The sequence below is a fragment of the Erithacus rubecula genome (assembly GCF_903797595.1).
Source record: "Erithacus rubecula genome assembly, chromosome: 4".
In the NCBI taxonomy this organism is placed as follows: Eukaryota; Metazoa; Chordata; class Aves; order Passeriformes; family Muscicapidae; genus Erithacus; species Erithacus rubecula.
Window position 1 is genome coordinate 37880368 of NC_136686.1, and position 15376 is coordinate 37895743.

The window sequence follows — 15376 nt, forward strand, 5'->3', positions numbered from 1 at the left end:
AAGAGAGAGTCAAATTAAAATAGATGCAGCAGTATCTGTCTCTTAATATACTGGGAAGGTACCCACAGAAGTAGCTTAGCCAAGCCTTAGTTTCTGATGGAGCTTTCAATTCAGGGCAATAAAGACACGTATCCTGCTTAGAAGGCAAATGTTTAATCTATCTGGCCCTTCAAACCACTGACCCATTTGGAAAGTACTGCTAAGTGCTTTAGACTTACACCCCCTCAAGAACCCAGTCAGAGCAGAAACTGCTTACATATCCTGCACCACTATGTACTGGTGAGGGACAAGGCCATCAATCCCATTGTGCCTTCCTTCCCACCAGTCTTCAGACGCTCGGTGATAGAGCAGAAGGGAAGCTCCTTTCTTGAAAGAGAGTTCTCGTGCAGATCTTCCAACATAGTCAAACTTGGCAATAGCTTCTATGGGCTCACACTCTGGGTGGGAAGAACAACAAATATCAGATTCCTATCACTCATTTTAGTTTTATAAACCCCATTTTTTGTATTTCCTCAGTGCTCATTCTGACAGAGATCAGCCGAAGGAAGGCAGACTTCAGGCAGTGGTTATAATGTGCCCCTTACAAAGAAACAGAATCAATCTGTGTCCCAGGTGGGAAACATTTGGGTTTCTTCAGGAGCTGCAGAAAACAACAGCATACTCAAATGTTACAACTGAATCTGGGAGAGAGGCCTCTGCCTCCTGCTGGAAGGGTTCCTGCATGGCTGGAGAGTGGGATGGAGGCCAGGCAATAAAGACTTCTGAAAATAAAAAGAACAGACTCAGATGAATAATCAAAGGCCCAAGGAACCAGCGTGATAAGGGAAAAGTAAATAGAAGTGCTTTAGCCATCTGCAGTGGCAAAGGAAGGAAGACAAGATTAGCCTGTGCATGAGTAGGGATACCCTGCCTAACTGGGCCATGGAATTTCTGTCTTCTACGTGATGAGCATGCAGACCTACTGAAACCTAGTGTTTTACACAGCACCAAAGCCTCCTGCTTTATAATCCACTTCCTTAGTGCCCTTTTGGAGGGAGACAAGACGGCTCCAGACCACAGGGACAGTCCCTGTGTGGCCTCAAGTTGCTTAAAGCAGCTCTGCCTGCTTCAAAATCCTGAGCTGCCCTGGTTCCTGCAGGGGAGGCTGGTGTTTTCTGAAAGCAAACACTGGCTACAGCAGTCCTAGCTAATCCTCTGTCAGATTGCTGGTAAATTCAGTCTTAGGCTGGAAATGGGCTTCATCCTGTAACCTTCACCAGGATGGAGACCTACTGATGTCAGCAAAGGGGCCCTGCAGGTATGGATGGCCAGAGCTGTGCTCAGGCATCCTGCAAAAACCTGTGATTTTAACAAGTTCTTATTTTGTCTGTGCAAAACTAAAAGCACCTGAGCTCTAACAGATTAAATTTTGTCATCAAACTCTCAAAACATAAAGAAAAAAACTGCAAAATACAGGTCTAAAAATCACATACTCTGATGATTCCAGTGACTCAAGAGTCCCTGAAATGACTAATTTCTTTACATAATTAGAGCAATATTTAGATGGAAATCAACATCTGGGCTAATGACTAGCATAGCAACTTTCTGGCTGGTGCAAATTAAAATTGCTGAGGTTGTAATTCCCCAAAGAACCAGGCTGGTAATGAAAGCCACTGTCCCCTTATGACAACATATTGCACAGGAATGTCTTTTTAAAATTAACTTCTACAGTGTGAAAACACAATGACAGCACCTTTATTGAGGTTATAGTTTTCAGCTCATTTTTTTAATAACTTCCCCAGCCTGCAGAAGACTGTCTTGTGGTTTCCTGCTTTTGCAGTCATGTTAAATGTTCCTGTCAGTGACAAACTGCAGTGTGTTTAGAAGTTACTAACTCAGAAACTTTACAGAGATGGAATACAGAGATATGGGGAATTCACTTACAAACACAAAAGTAATGTATGATGGCAGAAATTATTTCAATTATATAAATACAAATAAGAACCTAGCAATAACAGTATGCATTCCTGAAACTGCATCCCTACTAGATGGTTGTAGAGGACCACATTCTCCTTTTTGTTCTTTGTCTTTTTCCTCTCTTGATCTCTTTTGCTTTATTTGTCCCACAGCCACTGCTCTGGACCACTGACATGGGATCTAATCCCGGGTGTTATTTTTTGTTTTCTTCCCTAGCCTTGCCTGGGCAAAGCACAGCTATCATATTCTACCCCATACTTTCCTTTCAAGCTTGTGAGCCAGCACCTTTGAATATTAAATGTACTATGACTTGTGAGTCAGCACCTTTGGTTGTGTGCTGTTGGAGTTGAGAACTTAATGATCTGTACTGTACAAAATTAAGGGCTTGCTCACCTCCACTCTTGTGAAAGTCTGTTGTAAGAAATTTAAAGGTGTGTTACCTTCTGAGTCCAAATATTGGGCTGGTGGCCAAAGTTATGGTGACTGTATAATAAAACACAAGAGCTCCCTGATATGTGTCTGATGTCTTTATTCAGCCTGATGAGAACCTCTCACTAACTGGCATTCCCTGGTGGGTGGGGCTGAAGGGTTTCTTGGTTTTATGTTTTCAAGCAAAGAAAATACAAAGCTGACATAGAAAGAAACATTCTGGAAAACTGGGAAATCTCTAATGGTGGTGTGATATGATATACTACCCTGTTGTCATTCCTACAGTCTCTCTCTAAACAGAAAATGCAGATGCCATGAAACGACTGTAAGGGACAGAAAATGAAAGGAGGTAAAACTAAACACTCCTTTTATCTTACATGGTCTTTAAGAGGGGAGTATGAAATGGCAATAGAACACAGTTCTTCTCCTATCGTGCATTGCTCATGGAATACTGGAATCAGGTAGGATTGAAAAGGAGCAGCCATTTGTATGAACACTGTTCTCAGATTACAGGTAATTTATGGGTTATGGTAGAGTTGGTCAAGAATGCAGAAATAAAACCTCCCAGGCTTTGGAGAGCCAGTCACTCACTAGCAGGCAATACTTTAAAATGTAAAAAAAAAAAAAAATAAGCCAACCAAACAAAAAAGTTTTACAGTAAATCATAAACCCCCAAATTTCCTGCACAAATTTTCCTTAGACATTCTCTGAGTACTGGACTGATGGACAAACCCCTACACTGATTAGCCACAGAATTTCCTGTTCTCTGCTAATTTCAACAGACTGTGCAGTATCCCACAGCTGAGTATACAGGTCTTTTTATTTACAAATTAATGGACTAAACTAGAAATAGTTCTCTCTTGCTCAGTGGAATTATGCTCGTCTAAGAGTGGTGCACAATGAGAATCCTGTTTATTGTGTCCTTCTACCACCTGCAAGACTCACGTACTTTCTCAGAGGTCTGAATGATGTTGTCCCACTGGAACCAGCTGTATGAATTGTTAATGTACCCATAATGGATGTGACTTTTGAGACATGTACATCAGATTGCCTGGGTAACAAATCCCACCTCCTCAGGGAGGAGTGCCCAGTAGATCTCACACAGATTTCTTGAAGAGGACAAAAAATGAGTTCAGACAGGTTTCCTACTGTGAAATGGCTGTTTTCATCTCTTTATACACAGAGATAACTCTCCTACAGCAAACAGTACTGAGACTGCACTTAAATAGTAATTCACCTTGTTACAGGTCAAGCTTTAATAGTGAAAACCAAAGTATCATGACAGTTACTCCTAGACATAAATGCACTGGGGAAAGTTAAGCCATTTAATATCAAGGTTACTGAATGACAGATAAGTATTTCCAAAAAGCTAACGCAATTTGGGATCTGTAACTCAAATTCTGTATGGTACTGAATGTCTAACAGTAAAATTGACAGCTCAGAGGGAAGTGTAATTGCACTGCTCTGTCCATACCTGCAGCTAAAATACCAAGAAGTGTTTGATGGCATACAGGATATCATCAGCTATCACCTCTAGTGAATGAGGTAATGCTATGGAAGTAAAAAATTAGGACAAACTAAAGAACTGTGGGAAAAACTTCTGCTGCTTGGGAGAGCAGTAAGGGCAGAAGAGATGTGTTAGTTTTAGTTTTGGGATTGGAGTGCCAGATGTAGACCTAACCTCCCTACAGAGGTGATGGCACTGAATTGGGCCTGGGCTGCCCTCTATGACTCAGGCACAAGGAGCAACACCCCTTGCACTTTTTCTAGGGGAATTGCTGTTGCTCTGCTCTGTTTTCCTCAGTTTTTCCAGGTGTACCCTGTCTGTTGGGAATAAAGATGTCCTTGAACTCCCCAGGCACATGCTATCTCCCTATTTCTTTATCTTCTGCATTCCATCAGAGAATACAGTGGTTTCACAATTTCAAAGTCCTGTCCTCAGGACAGCAAACTGGAAAGAGCAAAACCAAAGAACTTTATGTTGCAAAGCATTAACAAAACATAATTTGGCAAAGTGTTGATCACAGCATGCACTACTGATGAGCAAGAAAATGACTATGCATTGGGAACAACACAACTCACAATCTGACATGTCCCTGTAAGTTTTCTTTTCGGCAGAAATACCATCTAAAGTTTTATACAAAGTTTATGAGATATCTATGAAGAGCATGGTATTAATTTCATGTATGTTTTCCTAGGAGAACACCATCTATCTAACTTCCTCAGGAAATGTTTACTTCCTTTACAAAAACAGATCTAGTCACTCTTTACCATATGACTCCAACAAAGAATAAACTCTCCATCAATTTGAAGGTAAAGGAAATATGCTAACAGCTGTTTCAGTAAACCATGAACAATGTCCTTTGAATCTTTACTACAGAGAAATTTTCAGGTAAAGTTTTGTCTGCAGCAAAATTACAGATAGGTTTTTTTTTGTCTCAGCCTGAGTACAAATGTTCTGAACTTCACAAATTAAATTTAATTTTCAGATCAAGGAGAAAGGAAAAACTTGTGTGTTTCCCTCATCAGGATACTTTCTGTATACCTAAAAAAGCCTAAAAACACCACAGTAAAATGTAGCTCCTTTTCTTTCCAGTTTCCCTTTCCAGTGATCAACTGAAATACATGAACACCTGTAAACTTAGGGGGAAAACCCCACAATTTATATGCTTAAAATAAAGCAGTTATGAAGTGTTTATAAGCTCATTTATATGCACTAGTCTTTTTTCCCCCAATCTACTGCATCTTACCTCTGGAGACATAATTAAATTTTCAATTTTTAAAGTCTTGTTGTTTTCTAAATTGTAATGAACATTTCTAGCACTACTGACACAGCCCCTACAGATGGTTTTTTTCTAGTAGGCACAGAGGGAGCCACTTGCAGTTTAACTTTACAGCAACAATAAGTAAAATAAATCCTTTTGATATTGGTTGTAACCTCTGGATTATGTTTTGATGACCCTGTAATTCCTGGGGGGTAGGAAGCTCAGTGTTATGTATGTTTACAACATTTTAGCATAAAACTAATCAGATTTTCAACATGAAATAAAACCCCTTAGCATTTACAGGATCTTCTTCCATGTCCTAACAGAGGAAACCATGTAAGTACCACGTGTCTGATCAACACAGTAGCAATGCAGCACCTCCCCTTCTCCCTGCACATCCAGCTGGCAGTGATGCATCCATTTTATAATCAATGAATTAATCACATTACACCCCCAAAATGCTCCAGACCCTTTAGTAGAAGGATTTTTGTTATCCACCATGTGTCAATCAGTGACTCTCACGAAGTTAAATAAACAAACTGAAAAATTGTCACCTATTCTCATATCTGGTGTAAGTAATATTTTTTAAAAGGAATTGTCCAGAGCACTAACACATGAATACATGTGCAAATTGAGAGTGAGTGAATTTAATTTATGGTCTGTAACCTACATTAGAAAAATGTGCTATTACAACAGAAAGCCATTTTCATGGAAAAAAAATGGATCAGAGCTTGCAGATTGGGAATTGAAAACCAACAGTTTTTGTTTGTGATCCAGGCTTGTTGACCTTCAGCTTTGCAGCAGTATTTATCCAGATTACAAATATTTTTGTGCTAACAATTATTTCTCTGTAAACACAAATGTCCACTTCCTTTTGGCACTGAATTAATTAAAAGGTGTGACGAGGCAACTAGAATTAAACTACTGGGTGATCTGGCAAACAAAAACCCATGTCTTGAGCAGTTAAATGTTTTAACAGAACTTTGTCCTGTTGACAGGTATTCTCTTCAGGGCTTGTCTTCCCCAGTGACAGTCACAACACAAGTAACACTATGACAGGAATGTAAAACTGGTGTAACAACACAGTGGTGGGGTAAAGACCATGATGATCGAGGCACAAATGATGCATCATGCAATGCCACAGTCCAGCTCCTCTGTATCCTGCTGATGTTTTCATCTTTCCTAGGTATGGCTTTGAAGTAACTGCTTTTGATGGCTGCTGAAAAGCTGCACTTCTTCTCCATGTCCTTTGGCACTCATGCCTTTGTCTCTTACTTTGATCATGGGACCGTGAAGTTTGCCCCAATATATTGAACTGGTGTGTCATCTATACTTCACTTGTGCTCTAAATGAAAGACAGGCAGACTTCCTCAGCTTCCACTCTTGCTTCATATGTCCAATGGAAGAAGGAGTTCTTCTAAAGTATAGCTATACTGTCTTGGAAAAATAAGGTGCAATTATGAGTTTGTTCACACTGCTTAGCAGAGATGTGTTGTAGAAAGATGATGAGTTTAGTTGTACAGAGGTGGTCAAGAGGAACCCATGCACAGCCTGTCTTGTAGAGCTGTTGGTCCTCCCTGCTGCACAGGCATGGCTATACACCCAGGCAGAAGACCAAGATTTCTCTCCTGCTCACAGGTTTCCCCCCTTCTGTAATGTCTGCCCACCCAAACGTCCCTCATCTCCAAACAGCAGCACTGACAGACTCTGCCTGCCCCTCCTCACCTTGGCAAAGGGGAAGAGACAGACAGTCTGTCACTGACAGCTTGTGTACGTGACAAAGCAGATGGGTGCAGCTAGAGTGGAACTATTGTTTATTTGCTCTGTGTGCAATGGGACCAGTGTAGCCAGGCTTCCTATACATACACCTTCCGGCTTCCCTTCCCTGCAGCAATTGTCCCAGCTCCTCAACAGTATCCCTTATGACATTACTAAAAAAAAAACAAAACAAAACAAATCCTTTTCTGTTGTAGCTCTTTTCCTCCCCTTTCCTCTGCTCTGTCTTTTCCTCTTCCTTCCTCCACACATCCTCTAAAAGGGACAAGGGGAAGCTTTTGTTTCTGCTGCTGCTAACTGCACGTGCGCTGGTTGCTCTGGCCAGACAGGCAGCAAGCTCACACTGCTGCTCTTCTTTACATGGAGTGGTATTCTGAATCCTTCACCTCTAATGGGCCACTAATTCTCACAAAAATAGTAGTTATATAACAATTCTGAAAATCTTTTTCTATCTGTTAAATTTGCTTGAAACTTGGCAAAAGTTACTGTGAGTGACATCTGAAGGATGGTCAAACTGTCACAGTCGAATACACATTTATGACCTGGATAAAAAGAATTAATATAATAGAGTTGCATCAACTTTTTCATGACCTCTCATACCCAGAAGTGTATGTGATTGATATTTACAGAAAATTATTACTGTTCAAAAGTTTCACTGTGAGGGGTACACACATATTTTTCAGTTGTTATAAATATTTCAGAGAGAGCAGCTTTTAAATTCATATAAAAATAGAGCCTGAATGGCAAATATCCTTTAGATGAAATATTTAAGGGCACACTTTTGAAAAGTTTAGTTTTTGTAGACAAAAGAGTAACCAAAAATGTAACGTTATGTCAGAAAATTATATGTGCTGACTGAAATAGTTTCTCTCTTGCCCTTCCTGTGCCTGAGCAAATCAGGAGAGAACGAGGAAACAGCTGGTCAAACACAGATGAACCAAGAGTGCAAAAGCACACAAACAGAGATTAAAGATTTGCTACAGAACACCAGGACTGAAATTTCCTTCTTTCAAATAAGATACAATTAGGAAAGGAAGAAGGTCTCCTGGCTGGAACACCTGTAGAAGCTACCCCCATGAAAGGCACAGTAAAGTAGAAGACTCACCATCTTCACTGGTGTGGGGCTCTGTACTGGCATCCTGGTCCACCTCCTCCAAGGTACCATGTTCACTGTATGGGCTGTCACTGGAGGCAAACAGAAAGTTGAGCAGAGACAGGAACCACATACATCAAAAATACTCCACCTCCATGAGATTATTTAAAATTATTCTTAAATTGTTACAAAGTTATGTGCAACATAATTACCCTAGTGTGCTATGAATACATAATTAATAAAGAAGTCTATATACATTTCCTTGAAACAAAATTCAGACATTAAGAAGCTCACAGAACATTTGATTAATTTATAAATAAAAAGTCTGTGCATGTGCTGTCAAGGGAGTGTCCTGGTTTTGGCTGGGATAGGTAATTTTCTTCCAAGTAGCTGGTACAGTGCTGTGTTTTGTATTTAGGATGGGAATAATGTTGATAACACACTGATGTTTTAGTTGCTCCTGAGCAGAGTTTACACTGAACACCCCACCCCACCTGCAAACAGACTGGGTGGCACAAGAAGCTGGAAGGAGCCACAGCCAGGACATCTGACCCCAAAGAACCAAATGGATATTCCAGACCACATGGTGTCATGCTCAGTATATAAACATGGCACAAAGCTGGTCAGGGGCTGCTGCTCAGCCACTGGCTGAGCACCTGCCAGTGATGATGAGCAACTGCATTGTGTATCACTTGTTTTGCATATTCTAATTATTGTTATTTGCCCTTTCTTTCCTGTCCTATTAAACTGTCTTCATTTCAACACATGAATTTTACTTTTTTTTCCCAGTTCTCTACCCCATCCCACTGTGGGGAGTGAGTGAGTGGCTGTGTGGTATTTAGCTACCTGCCCAGTTAAAGCACAACAAAGAAAAGGAGCAGGCATCATAAGCTGATATTTTATAAGGTGGTTCACAGCCAAAGAAACAATTTCCTACCTGCCTGTGGGCTCTGTACACCCAGATTCGATCTCTGGCTGAACAAAAAGCAGCTTCCTCCACAAAATGTTGTAGGAAACACTATCATAATTGCCTTTGCTTCACTTTTTTATACTTAACATTTTACTGTATGGACCTAAATGCTCTTCTTACTTATCTTCATATTTCTAACTAGCCTAATGATTTTGTTTAGGACACAGAAGGATAATATTCTGACTTACCAATAGTCATCTCCAGCCATGCATTTTTCATACACTGGTCCATCAAGTTCTTTAACATCTGGAAAAATAGCCTCATGATGGATGATGATAGTTTTGATTATCTCATTCACATGTGCCTGACAAGACACCTGGTCTTGTATGTCTGGAACAGGCATCAGGGTTGGCCCAAAACAAATGGCCAAGTTGTATGGATCCATCATGTTTTCATCACTGTACTGTGAAAGGCTGTTATAAAAGAAAAATCAAGAAAAATTGACTTTTCCACTGTGACTAACCTTATTCTGAAAACTGCAGAAAACTTCTTTTAATCACAACTTAAGACATTTCCTGTTGTCATTGACAATCACACATAAAGTAATGAAACAAAAACCAAGATTTCTTCAATAGGTTATACAGACTATCAAGTGAGTTTATACCACATATATATGTATGTGTTCCCATGCTACCACGTTAAGTGTATGCTGACTTAATGGGCTAACACCAACTGCTGCTGCTTCTATCTCACAAGTGCTCCAAGTGAACTGGAGGCAAAGTGGGTACACATTTCTCACTGGACCTTGGTGCATCTCTTTCAACACCTGGCTACACAACTCAGTGACACTGAATTGTCTTCTGAAGGCAACTAAGTTCCTGGATCTTGCAAGGGCTCTTGTGACTTTTGGTTTCTTTTTTTACCATACAGCCTAAAATTCCTAAGCACCTTGCCTTCTGCCCACAGACTCCCACAATAGCTTCATTGTGGAAATGCCCAAACAAATGGCTTTCATTGTTCTCATTAATGAACTTTTGCAAGCTCTCCTTCGTCCAGAAAATGCAACGTTGCTAGTTTTCAATTTTGAATGAGAAGATGCTATCTATTCCCTTGTTTAAGAGCACTAGCATTTTTACTGGAAAAGCTGGCTTTTGAATGACTCTATGCAGGGCTAGTAAAGCAGAACCTGAAGTGCAGGGATGCCCTGCACTGTGTTGTCCTGCACTCTGAAGCAGGATATGAATTCTAATGGCTGGTTGTGTTCAAATACAACACCATGTTCCCTCTGGAAAGGGAAGAGAGTGTTTTCTACATTAACAATACATATGCATGAGGCAAACCTTCTAAAAGACTACCCTCATAACTAGCTTTTAAAATTAATCATGTTTGCCCCTTTCTTATGCATGATTTATTATCCTGTCCCTTGTGTTAATTGGAGACATCTTGTTCCCCTGATTTATCAGGTGGTTCAGATTTTACACATGCAAAACTGTAAAAAAGGATTGTAGCTATCAAGGTGAAATGTGAAGTTCTGCTGATGGCTGTTAATATGCAGTGCCCCTCAGGGCTCAATAGCAAGGCTGGTACTGTTTAGCATCTCCATGAACCTAGACAAGGGGATGGAGTGCACACTCAGCCAGCCTCCAGATGATGCTACACTGGGAAGGGAGCAGAAAATGTGCCAAAGGGCAGACACACATTTAGAAGGACCTTGACAAGATGGAAGAATGGAGAAATGGGAATTCAGTCAAGTTCAACAAGAATGAATGCAAAGTCCTGCCCATGGGATGGAAGTCTTTCCAAAGCATTAGTGGCTATATCAGGAAGAGAAAAGCCAGCAGGTTAAGGGAATTAATAATTCCTTTTCCAGCTGGTGCTTGTGAAGTTGCACATGAAGCTCTCTGGCTAGTTTTGAGAGACTGACAAACGGGGACAAGCCCAGGAAAGGACTGCTATGGAGATGGCTGGAGAGGTGAAGTGTGTGAGTTATAATCCAAAGCAGAGACAACTGGGTTTGTTCAGCTTTTAGATGAGAAGGTTATTGGAGAATTTAGCTGCAATCTCTTACTATATATAAGATTATTAACAAGAGCAAGACAGACAAAGGTGCAAAGAGGCAATAGACACAGCAAGGGATATTCCAATGAAAGCAGGTAAAAGTTTCTTTACTGTAAGAGTGACCAAGTACTGGGACTGACTGCCTGGAGAGGCTGTTTTTGCATCAGCAGTTTGAGGTTCTCAACTGGCCAAAGCCTTGAGCAACTTGATCTAACTTTGGAGCTTTGAGTGGGAGGCTACACCAGGTTAGGTCTGCCATGAGACCTGATGATTTCATATGGCCAAGCAGGAATAACTGCATATGCAAAAAGCAGAATGGGATTTTCAGGAAGTCAAATAATGGGAATATTTTTCCTGTGGATGCACCAGGAGCATTTGGAGGCAGTAAGGTATTTAATCTGCTTTCCAAACTGCATTCCTGTGGAGAGCACAGATGTAGCTAACATGACCACATAACAAGTACAACCCTGTACAGCTCTGGTTGATCTGTATGTCTCTGCAGAGGAGAAGCTGTGATGTAAGCTTTTAAGACATTTACATGCTGTCATTTTTGGGGGATGGATTCAGTTTCAAATAAATGGTTATTTCATAAAACTTTAGCCTCTGCCCCTCTCTTACATAGTGCTTGAAAGTGATTCAGAAATTGCTAGAATAAAGGAAACAGGAACAGCTGTGACTACAGGCATGAACAAATAACCTGGCTGCAAAAGACCCTGTTTCTATAGGAACAGACAGGCTAGATGAAATGGGGAAGGTCACAAAGACAGAATGAATCAGCAAAGGGCAAATTTAGAAAAAAGAGGAAAAAGGTGATATGAAAACAGATATAACAGGAAACAGACAAATTGACAGTAGAAAGAGAAAAGTTAGAATCAGGGCAAAGTGCACATAAGCAAAATTTTCTGCAAAACCATTCAGGTCAGCAAAACCAGAGAGGGCCATGAAGGACTGGAGGAAGGAATACAGCTGAATTGCCCAACCTTGTCTTTTATTTACTCTTACAGAAGTAATTTTTTTCTGGGATGATGAAGACATGAACACTACTTTCCCTCTCACACAACCCTCCTTCCAGTCTGTGTTTTGCAGTGTGAGAACCAAGCTATTATACATCAAAGCATACACAGGGGATGTGTCTTCTCTATACTCATACTCCTATTATCAGAAAACAGAAGCAGCAAGACAAAGTCTCACCCTGGCAGTGCCTAGCATCAAACAGATAGTTTACAGTGCCTGTGTTGTTTAAATACACTGGAATTTTTCCCCATCAGGAGTGCATTTTTAAATTGCATAAACTAGTTTTAATGTAGCTAAGGTTTGTATTTATTATTTTTCTTATTGGCTTATTCTGTTGCCAGCTTTAATGCTGTAGACTGCACTCCCCCTTTCAAACAGTACTTTAATCTGTCTTGTTCAATTTTGGACAAATGGAATTTTAATTTGAATAGAAGCCAGTGTTTCCATTCCATTTTCACTGCCAATTAGAAATTCATCTTTTGTGTTAAATGTAGCTTAATGTGAATTCTACATGAGTATGAGAAAACCTAAAGAACTTCAACAGCAGCAAAGGAAGGCAGATAAAGATGCAGTACTTGGGGAAATACTTACTGATTGAGGAAGGCGAAGAGGTATCTCATCACTATAAGGACCGACCTGGGCAAAGTAAGGAGGAGTTTGCGGATGTGAAGAGCCCTCTCATAGAGATTGTCTATTCCTGCAAACAGAAAAAAGTACTTTATGCTCCCTTGTAATATGATTGTCTAAAAGAGCATTCAGTCAATTTACTTTTGCATCTTTATCATTGCATGCCTCTAGTCAGTATTGTCTAATTTTGGCCTGTTAGAAAAATGAAATCCAAAAGTTCTTCTCCCTCTCATTAAAACCACACAGTTTAAAAATAATTATAAAGGACAGTCGCTGAGCTTGACAGCTCACAAAGCCACAAAACCAGTACATAAATAACCTGAAGGAATCAAGGAGAGATGTTGGCCATTCCTTTCAATGAAGATATATTTTCTTTATTTGAATGTTCACATCAGAAATATAATCCAATCACTGAGCTCCTTTAGCAAGTTTTCCTAATCGAATGTCCAGCTATAACTCTCCTAGTGGCAAAATAGGAGAAAGGCCCTATTTTTTTTGTATGGAGCCAAGAAACCCAAAGACTGCATTTTTATCAAATGATTTTATTCCTGTCTATGGAAATTCTTCTGAAAAATCATCTGATAAAATCATCAGTTTCTAATGTCTTGTAACAAGGATGCACTATCTTCTGTGTTGGTCAGAAAGACTATGTGGCTGCAAGTGAGGCAATGATGGGATAAAAGTTTGAGCTGTTTTTCAGAATAAGCAGTATCTCAGTTTTTAAGTCAGTGTTTTTTTCTGAGTCCACAGTAAACGACACTGTTGGAAACAACCTCAAATTTCAGTAAGGCCTTTTATGTGAGCCAAGAAAGTATGCTGCAATTAATAACTTCTAGGGGAAATCTTAGCAGACTAGGATGAGTAATCCTGCCCAGTGGCACTAAACATCAGAGTTTCTACAGAAGGAAAACAGTCTACCACTGCTTGTATGAAGGAAGTCCATTTGGATCATGGTATCTACTGCAGGAGCAGAATAGCAAAACTCTGGCAGGAACAAAAAATGTATTCCCCAGCAGAAACCCTGAAGGCTGGACAGAGTCCCTGGTGAGCTGCTGCAGAGCTGGTAGGAAAAAGGACTGCTGACAAGCTGTGTAATTAATGACCTAATGAGTCACTCTGAACCCAAACATTAGCTGGAAATCAGTTCAAGCCGGACATGCTAAGTCTGGGAGCTGTCTGCACAGTGAGGATCCACAGAGCAAATACAGTTCCCCTTTCCCATCCCAATGCATCCTCCAACACTCCTGCTTCAGCAGCACTGTGTGCTGCACATGGGAAGCTGGAGGGAAGTTTTGATGCAACATCAGGGCTTACAGGCATTACAGCTTTTCCTGGCTAACACCTTGTGCTACAGTCCTGCCTCTTCCAGACAATTCTGCAGACTGGTCCTGGGCCAGGTTCAGTTATTGCTGAATTCAAATCAGACCTGAGAAATGCACTGGGCTAGGACCCAAAGTGGGTTGAGCAGCTCCTTCTGGCAGTGTGTTGTCTGTATGGCTGCAGTAGCTCTGTCTAAACCAGTGAGCTACACCAGGATGGGGCACACTGGCAGGCAACTACCACTCAGTAGTTATCACACTCTCCAGTGTACTTGTGGTCCCTGCCGACTACAATTCCTCCAAGCATTCCTACACAAGTTTGACAGGATGCATGAGTCAGGAACCAGTCGCAGTAGGCAGAGCAGAGATGGCAGAGTAGGAACAGAGGTTCTGGCTGTGTAGTCATGTGTTGAACCATCCCAGCTGTCCCACCAGGAGCATGATCAGTACTAAATACTAGAAGTGACCTGAACTCCATGCTGAAGCAGTTACAAGCCATACATGCTTGAATAAGATAAGTGTGTTTTCAGTACTTTCCCGGTAACCCAGACCCGGTTTCCATGAAAGTCCCTTTATTGAAAATCCAAACTTCTGTCAAGTGGTAAATTTATGGACTTTCTACATTATTTCATGAGGTTTTTATTTCCCAGCACTGATTTGGTTTAAAGGAGTTTGGTAATGATGCAATGCATTTGCATGCTGCTTTTAAATGTGGAGCTGAATTTCATCGTTGCTGGAGTGTATGCAGTACATGAGTGTTTGGGTACTCAGGAAAAAGGGAATGAATGCAGAGCAAACTTTTTACATGCAGGCAGAAAGAATTTGCAGCTCTGCTGCTTCCCATGCAGAGGAAAGCTAAAGCCTTGCTTTGCCTCCACTGGCTTTGCCAAAGAGAGCTTCAGGGCAGAAGGGCCATCCAACCTATAAGCGAGTTGATGCAAGGCAATACTGGCAAGCTCCATGCTGGAGAAAGCTGGACACATCCCCCTTCTCACAGTAGTTCTGTTGGAGACATTTTTTTCATTAATCTGATTTTTTTTCACCTGAGTGCCTCATGAGGTATTACCCATTTCTCAGCTAAGGAAACAGAAGTGCTTGATATTACATGATTAGCCCTAGTAAGGCAATTTAACTGCTGAGCTGAAATAGAAATCAGGGGATTTGAAAACTGGTTCATTACTCTAATGATATGATGAGACTCATATTCCCAAAGACAAGCAAGAGGACAAGCCTCTGGCAAGGCCAAACACAGTAGGAACTAATGTATTTTTTCTGGCTGTGGAGAGAGACAGGGAAGAGAGATTTCTGTGAAGGACATAGAAATATCAACTACAAATCAAGACTAATGTCAAGTAAATATCACACAGAGAAATGGTTCTTATTTTCTAGTTCCCAGTTCTCAGAGCAAAGGAAAACTTCTGGAGTTCTG

The 15376-nt window shown here is 40.7% G+C and overlaps 1 protein-coding gene across 2 annotated transcripts in view; it reads right to left on the bottom strand.

Annotated features, from left to right (window-relative positions):
* The window catches only part of SRGAP1 (SLIT-ROBO Rho GTPase activating protein 1), a 138199-nt gene that overhangs the window by 5721 nt on the left and 117102 nt on the right, over positions 1-15376 (bottom strand). For both annotated transcript variants that reach the window (XM_079303560.1, XM_079303559.1), the window contains exons 16-19: positions 12593-12698; positions 9178-9402; positions 8032-8111; positions 257-437 (exon numbers count right to left, since the gene is read on the bottom strand). In XM_079303560.1, the coding sequence (XP_079159686.1) occupies positions 257-437; positions 8032-8111; positions 9178-9402; positions 12593-12698 (592 nt within the window). The remainder of the gene's footprint in view (positions 1-256; positions 438-8031; positions 8112-9177; positions 9403-12592; positions 12699-15376) is intronic.